Consider the following 17802-nt stretch of genomic DNA (forward strand, 5'->3'; position numbering starts at 1 on the left):
GGTGTTGCTGGATTTTTAAAAACATCGTGCAAAACCGGCGGCCCATGTTCGCACTCTATTTATTGCGCATACTTGCGGACTTGAACTATTCCAAAACTATTAGGACAACCACTGTAGGTACAAACACCGACAAGTCGACTCGAGGACCCCCGAATCACGTGAGACAATACTGAATTCGCTGGTAAAAAGTTTCAGTTAACTGCACACCGCCATTTTAATTTTGTTGAAGGCGTCCATGTTTCTTCCAGAAAGCAGACGATATGCTAATGTGGGCGAGAAGCTATACTGAAGGCTTGGCATGTTGATACGAGTGCCTGATTACGAGTAAAACAGTGCAAAACACACACACAGCAGTTACAACAACAATGGAGGAGGAAACGCCTGCGTCTAATAACGATAATATCACTGCTTCATCTTTCAGCATTACATGAATCGTGGCATTCGCAATGTTTGCGGGAAAATTTATGCCTTTCTCATTTCCTTTTGAAAACCACACCAGCATTCTCTCTTGTCAAAGTTCGCATTTAAAAGCAGGTTACTCAAAACCTCCCGCAGAATTCCTCGTTGGAACGGCAGCTTGCTGTCAACGAACAGCGACGTGGCCGACTGCCCTGCTCACACAGTGACAAAGCGGGTTGGGCCCTCCTGAAGACAGTCAACCGTCATCAGCGCCTACGTCGTCTTCCGGGCCAATGGGATACATCTTTCCTCATCGTTTCGTCTGTACTTTCATACTTCCAAAGAATTGCACAACCGCAGTAAATGCATTCCGTCGCCTCATGTCGATGCAAAAAAGAAGAAAAAAAAAGAACACACGAAACACTGAACTTAACTGGCGGAAATACACCGCCAATGTATTCGGACATTGTCCTCGCAAAATTGATAAACTATTTGGCCTACTAGATGAAATAACAGCACATACTCATCGCTTTTTCCCTCGGATGTTTTCTTTACCAACGTTTTTAAAAAATTCTTTTTTTTCAAATTCTTTCGTTTCGTTTTGTTTTTTCAAAAAAAAAAAAATGTCAAAATTTCTTTATCTTAAGTTGACCGAAACACGTGATAGCTACTGGTGGTGCGGCCTATCCCCATTGTCCTTTATAGTTGTTCATGCACGCAAACGGAGAAACACACGCGCGTGGACGTACAGGGGTGGTCAGAAGCTACTGGGCCGCTATCCCATGAAATCCTCTGGCAGCGCGGCCAGGGAACTTTTGACCACGCCTGTAATTACAAAAAACAAAGGAAAACGGTATCCGACGTGGCACTGAGCTGGAAGCAGGTAGGTGAAGCCGCACACTCCACCTACCTTATCCCTGATGGCAAGACGCCGGCTAGCAAACCGTAACAGGACCACGTTTTGAAAAGCTAGTTATTGAGGTGAAATGAAAAGAGTTCCGCCACTTAACGTTTAATTATTTCTGTGATGAAACCGTGCAGTTTAACATCTTTGCAATAGAAGCACTGCACCACGTGGTTTCGTATTACTAATGAGACTCGCTGCTGGGCTGGATGGTGCATACTTAAATATAGGAAAGCGGTGCAACACGGGACAAAGGCGCAGACGAAGGAAGAAGGATTGCATTGACTGCCTATGTTTTTAATTAAGGTTCAAGCAAAGTATGGCATTCGACACCCTTTAGTTTCACTGAAGATAACGCAATTACAACGATAGATCCTAGGCAAACTTCTGTAAGCAAGCCTTCCGAAGCCTAGTACTCGCCCCAGCTAATATTTCATATCTGTCCGCAGCGGAACTGTTTTACGGTTACTACACATTCTTGTCCGCAAATTTTGAGCAGTACTGCCAGTAAAGGTCAGAGTGCTTACCATTTCACAGTCGAGTGCATAAACCCCAGGGCAGCCGTCGTCACGTGGGCCCTTGGCAATCGTCGTCACAAAGCCCGTCAAATCACTCGGCATAGGGCCGTCATACACGTGACCCTGCGAAAAATACGGTTAGGCACAGATGAGTCAGTGGTGTGCACTAGACAGTGCTTCCCTAAAACTTAAGATACTACGCTATGTGTATCATGTATGTACTAGCATACGTTCCGCTTTGCCACTTCCGAGTTTTGTATGAAAACACAGCGGATTCGTGGTAATCTTGATGGAAATCAGAAGAGACAGAGAATAAACGTCTATTTTGATCATGTAGCTTCGGCGAGGTGTCGCTAGCCGAGAGCACCTTGAGCTCATATAACCCAAGAGATTTTCAACTGCAGTCGAAGCATGGTTAATGCATTTTGGGCTCAAAGGCGTGTTTGGCTAAACTGGTCCCAACTGAAGCAATACACTGCACCAACAATCTCGGCCGAGCTGTAAGACTGGTGGTCATCCAATGCTTTAACGAATTTACCAAATACACTTGTGCTTCTTAGCCGCTGCCAACAGAAGAATACGACCAAGAAACCTATAGAGGGAGCGCAACACAGCGCTGCGCATTTTTCATAAACAACCTCTATATAGTTTTATTTTCTTACGAGTAAAAGTATAAAGCCTCAGGCAGACAGAAATCATATGACAAGCAGAACTTTTGAAAATGACACGTGACCAGAATGTCGCCGTGTTGCGATTGTTCCTAGGTCAATGATTTTGCATTGGCACAGTTATCTGAAGACACATAGGTCGGCCCCCTAAAAGGTGATTAACCCACAGGTGCTTACCAAAGCTCGCGTGGCGAGTTTCAAGTGAGGCCGAAGAGCCACCCGCGCGACCACTGCAAGCGTGATCTGCCTGTCGATACACGGAAACTTGGAGCGACTGGTGTCATTCACGTCAGCTCGTAACACTATCGCTATGCTTAACAGCTTATACGCTTAACAAATACCCCTACGTCTTCTCATATATTATATATGTGGCGTTTTTGTTTGTTTTTTTTTCTAAAAGAGGCAAATCCAGAAACCAAAACTGGATTAAATTTCACGGGAGCAAAACGCGCGTAAGTACATCTAGAACAGCTGGAATCAAAATGGGACAATTCATGATTGTAACGTGAACTCATCAACGCTGTTTCTAGTAAAAATGAGCCAGATCCTGCACCTGTTTCAATCAAACTGAGCCACATTCATTAAACGAGCTCTGCGCCAACAATCGTGACTGTAACAAGCAACGTGGTCTTATCCAATCTGTTTCATTTGTGTCCTAGCTGCTTTTGCTATCAAGTTCTCGTTCCACAATTAGTTTTTCTAGGGCGAGTTGGCACTTACTGAAGGACATGATGTTGTAGGGCAAGACTCCAATATAAAGAGTAAGAGGCCGAATTTAGTTTTTTTTTTTTTTGCCTCTTACCGTTTCTTTTCGAGTTTAGCGCTACAGTATCCCTCTTTGTCCTGTTCTCCAAGACAGTACATTTGAAATAAAATACATATGAAAGGAAGACATTGAGCACCGTTCTATTCCTTGAAGAAGTGATTCGAAACGGCACGGCATAGAACGAGCTCAGAAGAAGAGCTGGAGCACTTTTCAAGGCCTTCAATAGATGCCAAGAACAAGAAAACGCCGCCGACAGTCCAGAATAGTGCGCCATTTGCCAAGAAGGACCACTCGCTCTACAAGTCTAGTCATCGCAAAATATTGCTATAGTGAAACCTCGGTGATACGATGACAGCTCATACGAATTTCGGGGTGATACGAATATTTCGTTGGTCCCGGCCAAGGCCCATTGGCCTCAATGTAATGGAGTACGGTTGTTGCGAACAAATTTTCACCCAGCGACGTTTGATACGAACGTTCGCTACCACCCAGGTTCGAAGAGGTGCTGTCCGCGCTGTCGCCGAAGACGTGCCAAGCACGTGCGAGCGCGAAAATGCAAGCGTGGGCATGCGCGCCACACCGCCAAATCGTCAGAACCACGGTGTAAGAGAAACACTTTTCTTACGGTCAAAATAAATCTTCAGAGACGCGTCACGGCCTCCGAGTGTCGCGGATCACAACGCACCTGGTTCATTAATTAAGAGCGCTCGTACGGGCCGTATATTTACGAGTGCTGGTATGATTGCCGATACCTAAAAACTTAACTGACAATCATTCAGGATTCTTCCTGACGTTGCCGCAACCGTGACAAACAATAAATGAAAATGTACGCCAGCTTTCTCTTGTCGCATGCAAAGTTTCCATGCTTTCAGGTGATACGAATTTCCGATTATACGAATATTTTTGGTGGTCCCGTGAGATTCGTATCACCGAGGTTTCACTGTATACCGTACATTCGAATCGTTTTAGTCTTTTCTTACTAGCTAATTCAAGCCCAAATGAAATGTTCCAATCTATAACAGCCAAATACAAAGTTTACTGCTGAATACCGACGATAGTGGGCTAATAGATTTTAGCCGCAATATAGATTTGAGGTATTTAGGGGACAGGAACACACTGGCAAAAAATTGTTGGTGGAGGCCCGATCATATTTTCAGTAGCAAAAAAAAAAGTCCGTTTTTCTTAGTTTCAGTTAAAATGCACTTGGCTTTTTTTAAAAAAAACACGCCACATATGCACATATGGCATCTGGAGAAATCGTTGATAGCCTAGTGTGTTCTGCATAGTTTGAAGTAAAAGGGTGCGTAAAGGCTGATCCCTCCGTCATAGGAATCGGTATAAGACTAAAATGAAACGTGTAGTCACACAAGTAGTTGATTGTTTTTAGTGCATTGGTATATTAGAGCTTGTACAATGTCTATTGTTGTTTGGCAGATATAGCACCGCTTGATGTGGACGCACATACGTTGACGCCTAGTGGCACATCTCCGTACCGACGACTAACGCCCATGATCATGATTTAATCCTTGCGGCAGCTGAAGTTGTCAAGATATACCTGGACACCGAATATGGTGAATCCCGCGCAAATATGGCATCAACAAGCACATATTAAGCACTGATACTCGCATGTTTCTCCTCCATAGATACTCTATTCGGCGCGAGATCGGGCGACAGGTCCGCGCTCAGTCTCCGCGCACAGTCTCCGCGCTAGTGTGGATAGGCGGTTGTCGGCGCGTATACAAACTTGCACAACAGCGCTTCGTTGTGAGCGATGTGACCCGATTTCCGGCAAACAAAATGCGTTGACTGCAGCTTTGTGGTAATATGTGCGCTCTTCATTCCCGAATTAATGCACGAAGCGCGCCGAACGTTACAATTACTTGTGAGAGAAGCGCATTCTGCCAACGAAAGGGTTGCTCGCCTTCGGCGACAGTCGGTGTTTTCGCAATGGGTGACGTTTTCTTGTTGTTTTATTTGTACATGTTTAGCTTGTGTTCCACCTACTACGCACTGCTGTATTGCGCGATAGAATTAACTATATACTTCTTGTTCATTTGGATGCCCCTCAACAAAAAGAAAGCCCGTATTCCTGCACGATAGTTGAAATAGCTGCGTGTACAATGTCTATTGTTGTTTGGCAGAGCGCTATAGCACCGCTTGTTTTTATTCCATAACAGTACACAAAGGTAACTGACGCGGAAATTTCTTCGATTGATTACTTTCACGACGTTGACGCCTAGTGCTTTTTCATACGACATGTCCGCTGCCTTCTGTCATCTAAACAACGCAACACAAACGCCAAGATAATGTAAAGAAAAAAAGATGTGGCTTCCGAAATTACTACGACTAAAACGCGTTTGGATTAATTTTGAACCATGCACCTTAATCTAATACACGGGTGTTTTTGTATAAATTTGCCACAAGTTTTAACCCTTGCGCGGTCATTTCATTTTCTGCTGAAGTTGTCAAGATATATTTGTCTCTAGTGAGACCAGGACCGTACACAACTAAAGCTCATCGCGTAACGTATAAACAACACCTAACCACAACGTTCAAGTACATGCGAGCCTTTTTTTTACCACCGTGCCGCTCAAAGGCTATATTTCCATGAGATTTAATACTTCTCATCTTTAGGGCAACGCCAAGTGCACTTTGCAATGCGCTTAAACCACAGAGCGGCACCTACACGGATATGACCCTCGTGAACGGAGGGTACGATGACCACAAACAGCACTCTCGACAAGTGCACTCTCTGGTCTTATTACAGTACATGTACAGCAGATCAAGGCCAAATGCATCTTTACATCGTGTTAGGCATACGTACGAGCGGTTAAAGTTGCACTAACGCAACGGAACAAACCGCCTTTTGAGGATCTGCATGACGTACGCGCACGTGCAAAAACAACGGGGCTAGCAGACGACGCACGGAGTAATCCACACTAGGCGCGATTCAGCCAGAAGCCGCTAGGCGGCGACTCCGCTCGATCTCGCGGCCAATATGCACTCCTTCAAAGCGTCGTGAAACGCGAAGAGAAACGCGACGAGCGTCGTGTCTTCCCTTCAGCCTGGCCGTTAATTCTCACAGGGCGAGCGGGGAACGCGGTGCGACAGCCAGGACGAGCGTCGGAGAGCTATTTTTCGATATGGATGGATGCTATCAGCGAGGCTTGGGCTAAAGCCGCCACCTCGGGGTGTGCTAAATCATTGATTAAATTACACTTCTATTGGAAACGCGCCGAACGGGACGGCCGTAGCAACGGCGCGTTGCCGCAGCCACCATACTGGAGCTAATTGCGGAAACAACGAAGTCTTTTTTTTTTCCCGAGCCTGGTGGCACACATGTCACCGCCTCGTTATAAAGATGACGCTCATAGCATCCGTCCATTCATCAATCTATCCATCCAAGAGCACTGTGAGAGGAAAGCGTGAAAGATAAAAGGCGCGTTCATGTAGCCTCCGTTATGTTTATAGCGGTAGCTCAGTGGGCTAAATGCCCGTCAGTAACCGCCGTGGACCGAGAGGTCGTGGGTTCGACTCCTGTCAGCGGAACTTTTTCTTAGTTTTTTCTTTGCCATCTGATGGCGTTCATTTTTCTGTGTGTGTGTGTGTGTGTGTGAACAACTTTGTTGAACGATCCGGCAAAACTAGGAGAGGGGAATGGGGTGGTGGAGACTCTTGCGTGCATGCGAGCCTGACGTACTTCCGTGACGGAAATACGTCATGAAAGTCTTGGTGGACCCCGGCATAAAACACTTTCGTGTTAAAAAAGACACGTTCACTAGAGAGGGTACTCTTTCTTGTGAATGGGCCTTTTTTCGCGCACGCATTTACTTCAGGGTATCTATGACGTCCATATCCATCGCTGCTTATCGGTCGAGCAACTTTGCGATCTTGTAGCGGAACTGCGAAAAGGCGAGCAACTTCACATCGGTCGCATTTCAACTAACCCAGTTGAAAAATACAACAGAATACGACGACAGAAAATTGTGATGTCTTGTACTTTGAACAGAGCATGTTGTTACGCTGTCGTCAGTCGTGATGCTCTGTCATAGGTCTGTTGTGTGAACATGCTTCTGTAGTGCTGCAACAAACGTTTCGCGTTATTTCAGGGATATTGTGTTATGACCACACGGTGCCTGTGGTGACAACACATTTTTCTGTGGTACTACAAACCTTTGTTGTAGTACTCCAGCTCCCGGTTGTTATAACCCACGCGACAGAATGCACTTCCGTTGTCACTACAAAAACTGTCTGTGGCACAACAGAAATGCCTGTCGCCTCAGCAGGAATCTGTTATAACTACAAAGAAATCTGGTTGTAGCGACAGCAATTTCTGTTGCCCGGGTGGCAAGTTCTGTTGACATTTTCAACTGGGAACGTTAATGTTAGCAACCAGTCGCTTTACAACGAGCCCGTCACTCTACCTCTGCGACATTGGTTCCGTCGTCTGCAGGAGTAACATAACGCTCTGCAACAGATGCGCCAACAGACGCATCCATGCAGACGAATTGCATCGACTAGGCAGCATGCAGTCTTCACACTGGTGGATTAGGGAATAGGGGAGCCGCTGCTTCTCACCTGGGAAACGCAGCATCCTTCCAATGTTTCCATGCCTCTGCAGCAGGTGTAGTAATACAAAGGTTTTCCCGATGCTGCATGGGAAAACGCAATGAAACATGAAATTATGCCATCCGTGCAGCATCAACTGCCGTGCAGCATCAGCAGCATCGCGGATACGGAAACTTGAGGTAAAGGCACACAGCATCTTCATCTGCTTTTAGAAGGTAATTTTGTTCATTTAGAAGGTAATTTTGTTCATTTGGCAACTGAGGGCTGAGTATCATAGCCGAGTCTATTATTATCCGCTCGGTCCTCGTCTGTTCGCAATGTGTATGGACGAGAGCCAGCCCCCTTGTCACTTTTTAGCTGAAGGCCGGCATGGCAGTTTTAATCTCAAAAATAGGAACAGAGGAAGATCGCTTCCAACTCGCATTGTACTCCATCTCCACACTCAGCCAGATAACGTCTTCATTTCTTTGCACAGGTCCAAAAAAAAAAGGGGGGGGGGGGAGAAAGATCATCCAAGGAAAAGGGAGACATGCTCGTAGACGTTAAGGCTTTTGAGCTGAATCTCAACATTTTCCAACAGCAGGCTAGTGAGTAACTTTTCTTATTTCCCTAGCTGCAACAAAAAAAAATTGTGGGAGATACGAGCACACCGACTCCCAGAGAAAAACTGCCAAATATTACGGTATTTAAAGAGGGAATTCCAAGTTGGGTTCTCTGGTTTTCAAAAACATTAGAGTAACATCCGATTCTTTCAGAATCCTGTTAAGGTGGGAATATGTACCAGTTCAAGCTGGCTGATTTGCAGAGAGACGGTGAGCTCAAAGACGCATTTGATGTGAAAGGCACTGAAGTTGTGCGCTGGCCTGACAGACTCAAAGTTTTCAATTTTGAGGAAACTATATCAGCAGCCATGATAACAGTATTCAGCAGTGCATACGTCTGCGTACACCCACAAAGAAGACGCGCCGTCCCTCCTCCTCTCCAGCTGGTTCCTGAGTTAAAAGTTGCACCTCCGCTCTCACTCCCCCTGAAGAAGGAATCGAGCTGATTCCGAATCGTCGAGAAATAAACCCATATTTTGGTTGGAGCCCTTTGAAAGTATTAATTAAAAACCCAACCAGACAGGCAAATCTGTCAAAGTGTTCAGCTTTAAGGCTTTCTCGAGAAGGACGTTCACCAAATCAAACTCGATGTACATATTTGAGAGTTGACTGAGAATGTTCAGCAACAAAAGTAGCATTGAAAGAAATTGCTTTGCTTGTAACTTATGTTTGTGAATTACAACCTTGTAACATGCGTGCTGACAACAGACATGATTTCTATTCCACTGTTGTACATTATCGTGAATTCGCGGAATTGTGCTCCCTTTGCCTTTGCGTTTTACGCGAAGAAAAGTAACCATCGATCGCTTTCAGTTATATATGCTTACTTAGCTTGCTCCTCTAGAAAAAAAAAAAACGTATATTCACTGCCTCGTTTTAAAAGATGAAAACTCAACAATGGCTGGCCTGCATTTGCTTTCACAGTGTCTACCAAGCCTATGAGCACGTTAAGCAGACAGTACCGCTACAGCCGAATTCAACTAGCTTCACCGCGCATGAACAAGCGCTCCTTCGGTATCGCACCGCTACGCAGAATTGGAATCAGATACACCAGAAAACAGAAGATTATCACGACGCTGCCTGTCTTCAATCTCGGCCCGATGCATCTGTGTAAAACTCTGGGCAAGTGTATTCGCTCAGAGGAACTGCTTTCGAACGTGTCAACAAATAATGTGTCGCAGTGCACGAGCTTCGACTGCCACGGCGGCCGCAGCTTTGCTGGTGCCATCAGGCGGTGTTCACATAGTGGTATTCCGATTTCAGCACTCAGCTTCCTAAGACGCCCTAAGAAGGGCTCTTATGAAGGGCTCATGCAACAGATTACTTATGAAATAATGTTGCACACGCGATGTCATTTATGGCAGAATAAATTACTATTCCCAGTATTCACATTCACTTTCAAATACTGTGTGGAAGCACAAAGTAATGAAGCCAACAAACAACCAACAACAAACAGCCAAGGAAAGCGTAAGAGATATTACTTGTAGTTTTTAACTGCAATGCGGAATATGAATGTCATGATATGAGTGAAAATGAATCAAAGTGGTTAAAAGAACTTGGAGGACGCTTGAGATTCGCCTACAAGAGCTGAACGCGATAGCGTAGTCGGGCCCCGTGCGCACCGCCTTCTCAATTGCTAGCCTCGCTTCGGTTCTCGGCGGATGCCCCAAGGAAACGAACGTCTGTGAGCGTAACATTGGCCGTTTCAAGCTATCCTAGAATGCCTACTGCAAGTGCAGTTGCGAAGTGCCCACTACGCCATAATTCTTCCTTTTGCGAATCAGCGAAGGGCACACTACGCGTCCGTAAGGCAACACGCGAACCTACGCAGCTGCTACTTTGTTGATGCTTTTGAGCTGATGGTGATTAAATACGTATGAGCGCTTTGTGTTAGGTAGGCCTTTAAAACTTTTAAATACCCACTCGCATAGGTCGGCAAACTCACTCATGAGTCGACTCACTCAGACTCAGATCGAGCCGTGAGTCGAGTTTCAGAGAGTCCAAGTGAGTAATATTTTGGTGAGTTTGAGTCCGAGTGAATACGGTCGAGAAAACTTTTTGTGAGTCTGAGTCCGAGTGAGTCCGGTTGAGGAAAGCTTTGGTGAGTTGTGAGTCCGAGTGAGTCCTGAGGGCAAAATATATTTCATGAGTGAGTCTGAGAGCTCTCCATATTTTGCCGACGTTTACGCCCCGTTGCGCAATTCGCATGCTTGACGCCTGGCGCGATTCTAAGCTTCTGCCAAACAATATTGCATTCGTTAAGGAGACCCCTGCCGCTACATCACATTCATCTAGTGTTCTTTTTTTTTTTTCGAAACAGCTTCAAGCAATGGCGTGGCTCTTTGGTAGAACACCTATTTGCCACGCAGAAGGCCTGGGTTCTATTCCCACTCCAACCGAAGATTTTTATTATTTTATTTGCATCTTTTCCGGTCACGGACAACGCCGATTTTTCGCTCACAACCAACGACGCCGACACCAGATTCTCTGCGAAAGGAGCTATTTAACGCGATCGCGTTAAAGCGCCTTCGCCATCAGTGAGACTCGAACCCACGACCTTCAAATTACGTGTCCGACGCTCTGTATTTGATCTACGACGGCGGGCAAATACCCAACACTTTGTTGCGTATTTCTGCGTGTAATGCTGGGAGTGCCAGCGCCCTCTTATAGGCATGGCGGCCAGTATGAAACATCTTTTTTGCCAGCTGGCGTCACGTCGCACGTGATATTTCCACGAGCCGGAAGCTCTCCAATAAACCCTCGCATGCTACCTACAGGCATCAAGTCTGCCGGGACGTGAACCTCACAGACAGAGACAGGCAATCCCCCTTTCTCTTAACACGGCTGAGCTACGCACGACCACACGTGGGTGTAAATAACCCTCTCAGCTCGGCTTCATGGCGACGCTACGCACGAAATGCCCGCCGACGAAGGAAGTCATTGTTGTGGTGACTTAACAAAAGAGCAGCCCAAAGAATTGTTAAACAATAATCTTCTATAGCGGACCTGTAAATGGCACACCATGGTCGATTTTGCGGCGTCCGTCCGCGTCCCTTAACGACCTTCAGTGAACGAGCGTTGACGTCACCTAATGACGTCACCATGTCGTCACTGGCCATCAATATTTCTGACATCATTTCATCATAGCTTTACTTGGTTACGTAACTACGTGTCTTATTCATCATCATCATCATCAGCCTGTCTACGCCCACTGCAGGGCAAAGGCCTCTCCCATGTTTCGCCAATCAACCCGGTCCTGTGCTTTCTGCTGCCACGTTGTACCTGCAAACTTCTTAATCTCATCTACCCACCTAATTTTCTGTCTCCCCCTCACGCGTTTGCCATCTCTTGGAATCCAGTCAGTTACCCTTAATGACCATCGGTTATCCTGCCGACGTGCTACGTGCCCGGCCCATATCCACTTCTTGATTTCAACTAAGATGTCCTTAACCCTCGTTTGTTCCCTGACCCACTCTGCTCTCTTCCTGTCTCTTAAGGTTACACCTATCATTGTCCTTTCCATCGCTCGCTGCGTCGTCCTCAATTTAAGTTGAACCCTCTTTGTAAGTCTCCAGGTTTCTGCTCCGTAGGTAAGTACCGGTAAGATGCAGCTGTTATATACCTTCCTCTTGAGGGATAGTGGTAGATTGCCATTCATGATTTGATAATGCTTGCCGAATGAGCCCCAACCCATCCTTATTCTTCTAGTTATTTCACTCTCATGGTTCGGCTCTGCGGTTACTACCTGTCCTAAGTAGACGTACTCCTTTACAAGTTCCAGTGTCTCGCCACCTATCGCAAAGCGCTGTTCTCTGCCAAGATTGTTCCACATTACTTTAGTTTTATGCATATTAAATTTCAGACCTACTCTTCTACTTTCCGTATCCAGTTCAGTAATCATGAGCTGCAATTCGTCTCCCGCGTTACTCATCAATGCAATGTCATCAGCGAATCGCAGGTTACTGAGATACTCTCCATTAACTCTTATCCCTAACTCTTCCCAATCTAGGGCCCTGAAAACCTCCTGCAAACACGCGGTGAATAACATTGGAGAGATCGTGTCTCCCTGCCGTACGCCCTTCTTTACTGGGATTCTGTCGCTTTCTTTATGGAGGACTATAGTGGCTGTGGATCCGCTGTAGATTTCTTCCACTATGTTTATATAGGCTTCGTCGATGCCTTGATTCCGCAGTGCCTGCATGACTGCTGATGTCTCCACCGAATCAAATGCCTTCTCGTAATCTATGAAGGCTATGTATAGGGGTTGGTTGTATTCTGCGCATTTCTCTATCACCTGATTGATAGTATGAATATGGTCTATTGTTGACAATCCTGTACGAAATCCTGCCTGGTCCCTTGGTTGATTGAACTCTAATGTCGTATTAATTCTGTTAGCAATTACTTTTGTAAATAGCTTGTAGACAACGGACAGTAAGCTTATGGGCCTGTAATTTTTCAGGTCCTTGACGTCCCCTTTCTTATGGATCAAGATGATGATGGCATTCTTCCAAGATTCTGGTATCCTCCCCGTCGAGAGGCACTTCGTATACAGGGTGGCCAGTTTCTCTAACAATCTCTCCACCGTCTTTCAACAGGTCTGATGTTACCTGATCCTCACCAGCTGCTTTGCCTCTTTGCATTCCCTTTAGGGCTTTCTTTACTTCTCCTGTCAGTACTGGTGGGATGTCAGATTCCTCTGCGCTATTACTCCTTCTTACGTTATCATCCTGACTGCCTCGGCTGCTGTACAGATCTCTGTAGAACTCTTCCGCTACCTCAACTATTCTATCCATATTGTTTGTGACCTTGCCTTCCTTGTCCCTTAATGCATACATCTTATTTTTGCCTATGCACAGTTTTGTCTTCGTAGCTTTGAGGCTTCTTCCGTTCTTTAGAGCATGCTCAATTCTCTCCATATTATACTTTCTTATGTCGGCTACTTTACGCCTATTGATTAACTTCGAAAGCTCCGCCAGCTCTATTTTGTCTGTTGCATTTCAGGCTTTCATAGCTTGACGTTTCTTAATGAGGTTTTTCGTCTCTTGGGATAGCTTACCAGTGTCCTGTCTAACGACTGTACCCCCGACTTCCACTGCACACTCCTTAATGATACTAGTCAGATTATCATTTATTGCGTCAACGCTAAGGTCGGTTTCCTCGGTTAAAGCCGCGTACCTATTCTGAAGTGAAACTCTGAATTCCTGTACTTTCCCTCTCAGAGCTAGTTCATTAATCGGCTTCTTGCGTATCAGTTTCTTCCGTTCCTTCCTCACGTCTAGTTGAATTCTAGATCTTACCATTCTATGGTCACTGCATCGGATCTTGTTAACTACTTCCACATCCTGTACAATGCCCGGGTGGCCGCACATTATGAAGTCTATTTCATTTTTAGTTTCGCCATTAGGACTCCTCCACGTCCACTTACGAGTAGCCAGTTTTCTGTAGAAGGTATTCAAGATGCGTAAATTATTGCGTTCTGCAAACTCTACTAGTAACGCCCCTCTGGCATTTCTAGAGCCGATGCCATATTCCCCAACTGCATGATCTCCAACCTGCTTCTTGCCCACCTTTGCATTAAAGTCGCCCATCAGCACAGTATACTGTGTGTTTACCTTACTCGTTGCTGATTCTACGTCTTCGTAGAAGCGTTCAATCATTTGATCATGATGGCTGGATGTAGGCGCGTAGGCCTGTATCACCTTCATCTTGTACCTCTTATTAAACTTAATTACGATACATATTGTCTTATTATGACACCCTAATTTACATGGATCATCAAATGCGCGCTGATCACCAAGGAAATGCAAGTGAGGTGCGCCGATCTCGAAGGCAATGCAACAGGAAGTGTCGATCACAAAGCTTCATTGGAGCGGTACGCCTTCCGTTGTTTTCGCCACGTCAGTCGAGTCTAGGCGCTGCGCTGAGGCGGTCGCGCGTGGCAAGTATGGGTCGACCGCACATTGTGAGAACACCCAAGGTACACCGCGCTTAAGAAGAGCGTCAGCGACAGCAGAGAGGGAGTGCGCCAGTCAGCTCCGCGGGTCATCAACCTTCATGAAGTAGAATGGCTAAAACTCGTTTTATTTATGTCCCGCTTTAATTAGAGCGCAAAACGAAGGCCCAGGCCGAAAGGACTCAGGACGACCGCTGTCTAGCAATTGAAATTTAATAAAAGCGCTCGAAAAAGAACGCACGAGGAAAAACCCCAGCGTTCGTCCTTGTGTAACGCCTTCTTGTATACGTGTTTCTTTGCATTCGCTGGTACCGCGTTCCCCAAAACCCGAAGGTGCCGCAAATCTCTCATCTTTCAGTTCATTGCAAAGCATGCGGGTGCAATCTTTTCTTCGAAAGCATTGACATCGTTAAGGTGGTAGGCCACCTTCAAAAGTCGAATTCTTTTCACGAAGCCGATTTTTAGTTTTTTTTTTGTTTTTTGTGCACGCCCAAACAATAAAAAATATGTTGCAAAAGAATTATCCTCCTATCATCATTAGTTTGCAAGTTACAGCAAGTTTTCCATACCAGATGCTCGTATAGCGAAGCCGAAACCACATTGTTGTTTTTTTTCGAAAGTGTGTATATTATTGATTTTCAAAATACTTTATAAATTTTATTATGACTGTTACATAAGAGGATGTCATTAAATAAAACTTTGTGTTTCTAATTCTTTTTAAATCTCTAAAAATGGCCACTGGGGGTAGGCACACCTCTTGCAAGCTCTGAAATCTTTGCGTTTTTCTCAAAATAAGAATTTGTTTCAAGTCATGTGAGGCCAACTCTCATAACTTTTATGGACAGCCTCGGCTGGATTTTGCCGTCGCCTCCGTCATGCACCGTATATTAGATTATATATATATATATATATATATAAAGTCCCAAAGAAAAATAATTCAGAAAAATGCTTTCGAAGCGCGGAATCGAACCAGCGATCTGTCGTCGTTCCGCAGCACGTGGCGCTAACCACTACGCCAGAAAGCGCAGATCCTTCAGGGAGCTAACGGCCAGCGTTATATACACACCCTTTGCCGCTGGCAAGACTCAGAGACGGCAGGCACTTATAAGCGTTTCTTCGTTACCAGCGAGATAGCGCGAGGAGCGCGACGGGCGCATTTAAAAGTCGTCGGCGAGCTCGCTCGCTTATATTTGCGCAGGAAAAACCATGCCCTTCCTCTGTCTGCTCGCGCGGTTTTCTCGTGGTGAGGGGAAGAGGGATGTTTGGAGCTTTCACCGTGATGTCCGCGCTCATGTTACGGAGCGTACGAAAGTCACTCGAGCTCAAGGGACGCCACTAAACGAACAAACAGAAGATGAGCGCGAACTATCAAGTGTCACAGCTCGACACTTGAAGCACGCTAGTTTCCTTCGCTGCTTCGGCCGCCTTTGCAACAGGAGCGCTGTTCAAAGAGAGTATCCATTGGCGAGCCTCACTTCGTATAGCATTAGTTTCTTGCTATCGCATTCATTGCTTCACCCTTGCGGCGGAACTGTCACTTTTTTTTCTCATGTGTACTTCGAACTGAAATTTTGTATAATAGTTTACAACATATATATCTGTGCAGTCAACTAGAATAAAAGAAATTGATGGAATATTTTTAAGTTGACAGCTAATTTTGCAAACACGTTCAGTCTAAATTGGCTCTTTTTCCCCGTCTTTTTTGTTTTTTTAACATTACTTCCTTGATATTCGCTGCATATTGTTTAGTGTAGTTCATTGCATAGCTCCAACCTTTAGTTACACAAATGTCAAAGCTTTACTGAATTAAGCCACCCATTAGTCACTTATCACGGCTGGCAGTGACTACCACGTTTAAGGCAAATTTTGACAAAGATCACCTACCAAAAGTAATAATCAATATTTTGCACTATAAATGGCTGGGTAAGTTAAATTAGACATGCTTGTTTTTAAGAAAAAGTTATTTCAGTGCCGGCTCTCGTAAAAAAAATTTTTGAGTGGCCTACCACCTTAAGCAAAAAGGCTTGTGAAGTCGCATAAACCTTCCATATAAAAACGTTGGGCGACGATTGCGCATCGAAGCCACATATCGTTTTGCGAGATTCTGAAATGCACATGCTGAATGACTTTTTCCGTGTGATCCACAGTCCTGTGCACGCAGTTCTTTTTCTTTTTTGGGGTGTTTTAAACTTTAAAAAAGCTCACAGTGTCCCTTATACACGAAGGCGAAAGCCATCTTCTCAGTCGACGTATTGATGCTGCCCCGCCACCCTCCGAAAGCTTTCCGCACCTGGCGTGGTTTTGCATAGCCTCCAGGATCGGAGGCACCTTACCTGATTTTGCATTGCCTCCATGACCTGCTCACTTTTGACCAAGCTACGATGTCACGTGATGACGGCATCATGTGACGTCATCACATGATTTTTTTTTTGCATCACTCGTCCCCGACGCCACAGGACGTCGACGGTCAAATTTCGCGTTTGAGGAGGCATTTAAAGCTTTCGCCTTAAAATTTCACTGGTTAGACAGCCCCCAGTGTGTGTTCCTTCTACCTGTGTGTATTCCGTTTTCCGCGCTGATTGGTAAGTGTGCGTCCTTTTTAACTCGCCCAGCTTCCTACCTAAGGCCGAACAAGACAAACGACGCACCAAACGACAAGAGCGGCCAGCACAGTCGCGGCAGTCAAAATCTGAACTACAGGTTATACGCGTCACTTGTTTATACATACGTCATCGTACGTTTAGGCGTAATTGTTAAGGCTCTCATAAGTTCTGCAAAAGAGTACTCGTGCAACCACGGTGAATTTCAACACCACTCACCCATATCATATCGAAGGCGACCTCGGTGGTAGACGCACTCCTCCGGGTTCAAGTAAGCGCCTTCTTCTGTCAGCGAAAAAGTTTTAGGGCATCGGTTGCACTGCAGCACTGGGTCTGCGCATAGGAACACACAAGAAGCTCTTTAATTAGTCACGCCACTACCAAGTATACACGCCGCAAAAGCGTTAAGAAACAACCCCTGTGTTGACACGGTATAATCACGTGCCATAGTTGAGAAGTCCAACGAACACAATTTTAGGCGCTGTTAGAAGCCTAGCTTCAGAGAGCGCTGAGGCAATGGGCAGTGTAAGCAAACACAAGCTTGAAGTGCGAGTGGACTCGTCCCGAAAAACTTGCAAAACATTTCTGCAGGACGGAGGGGCGCTTTGACTACCGCTTCCTGAAGGCGAGGCTCCTCGGCATGGCCTCAGAGATATAGGCGGCCACAATAAGCTGCCCGCAGAACACTGATGCCAGGTGCATCACCTGCCGAATGAGCGTAATTTCTAAAGATACTCCCGCTTTTAAATAAGGGGATCGATCTAATTCGCATAATTATCCACATTCTACTCACGCGCAAGCTAGCAAACTAAACAAGCTCAAC

General features: G+C 45.6%; 1 protein-coding gene across 1 annotated transcript in view; it reads right to left on the reverse strand.

The window, feature by feature from the left end:
- LOC119383969 (putative exonuclease GOR) overlaps positions 1-17330 on the reverse strand; it is a 28836-nt gene extending 11506 nt beyond the window's left edge. The window contains exons 1-3 of the mRNA XM_037652253.2: positions 17199-17330; positions 7834-7907; positions 1831-1944 (exon numbers count right to left, since the gene is read on the reverse strand). Of these exons, the coding sequence (XP_037508181.2) occupies positions 1831-1944; positions 7834-7907; positions 17199-17202 (192 nt within the window). The 5' untranslated portion in view covers positions 17203-17330. The remainder of the gene's footprint in view (positions 1-1830; positions 1945-7833; positions 7908-17198) is intronic.
- Positions 17331-17802: the final 472 nt, after the last annotated feature.

This window comes from Rhipicephalus sanguineus, chromosome 2, assembly GCF_013339695.2.
Source record: "Rhipicephalus sanguineus isolate Rsan-2018 chromosome 2, BIME_Rsan_1.4, whole genome shotgun sequence".
NCBI lineage: Eukaryota > Metazoa > Arthropoda > Arachnida > Ixodida > Ixodidae > Rhipicephalus > Rhipicephalus sanguineus.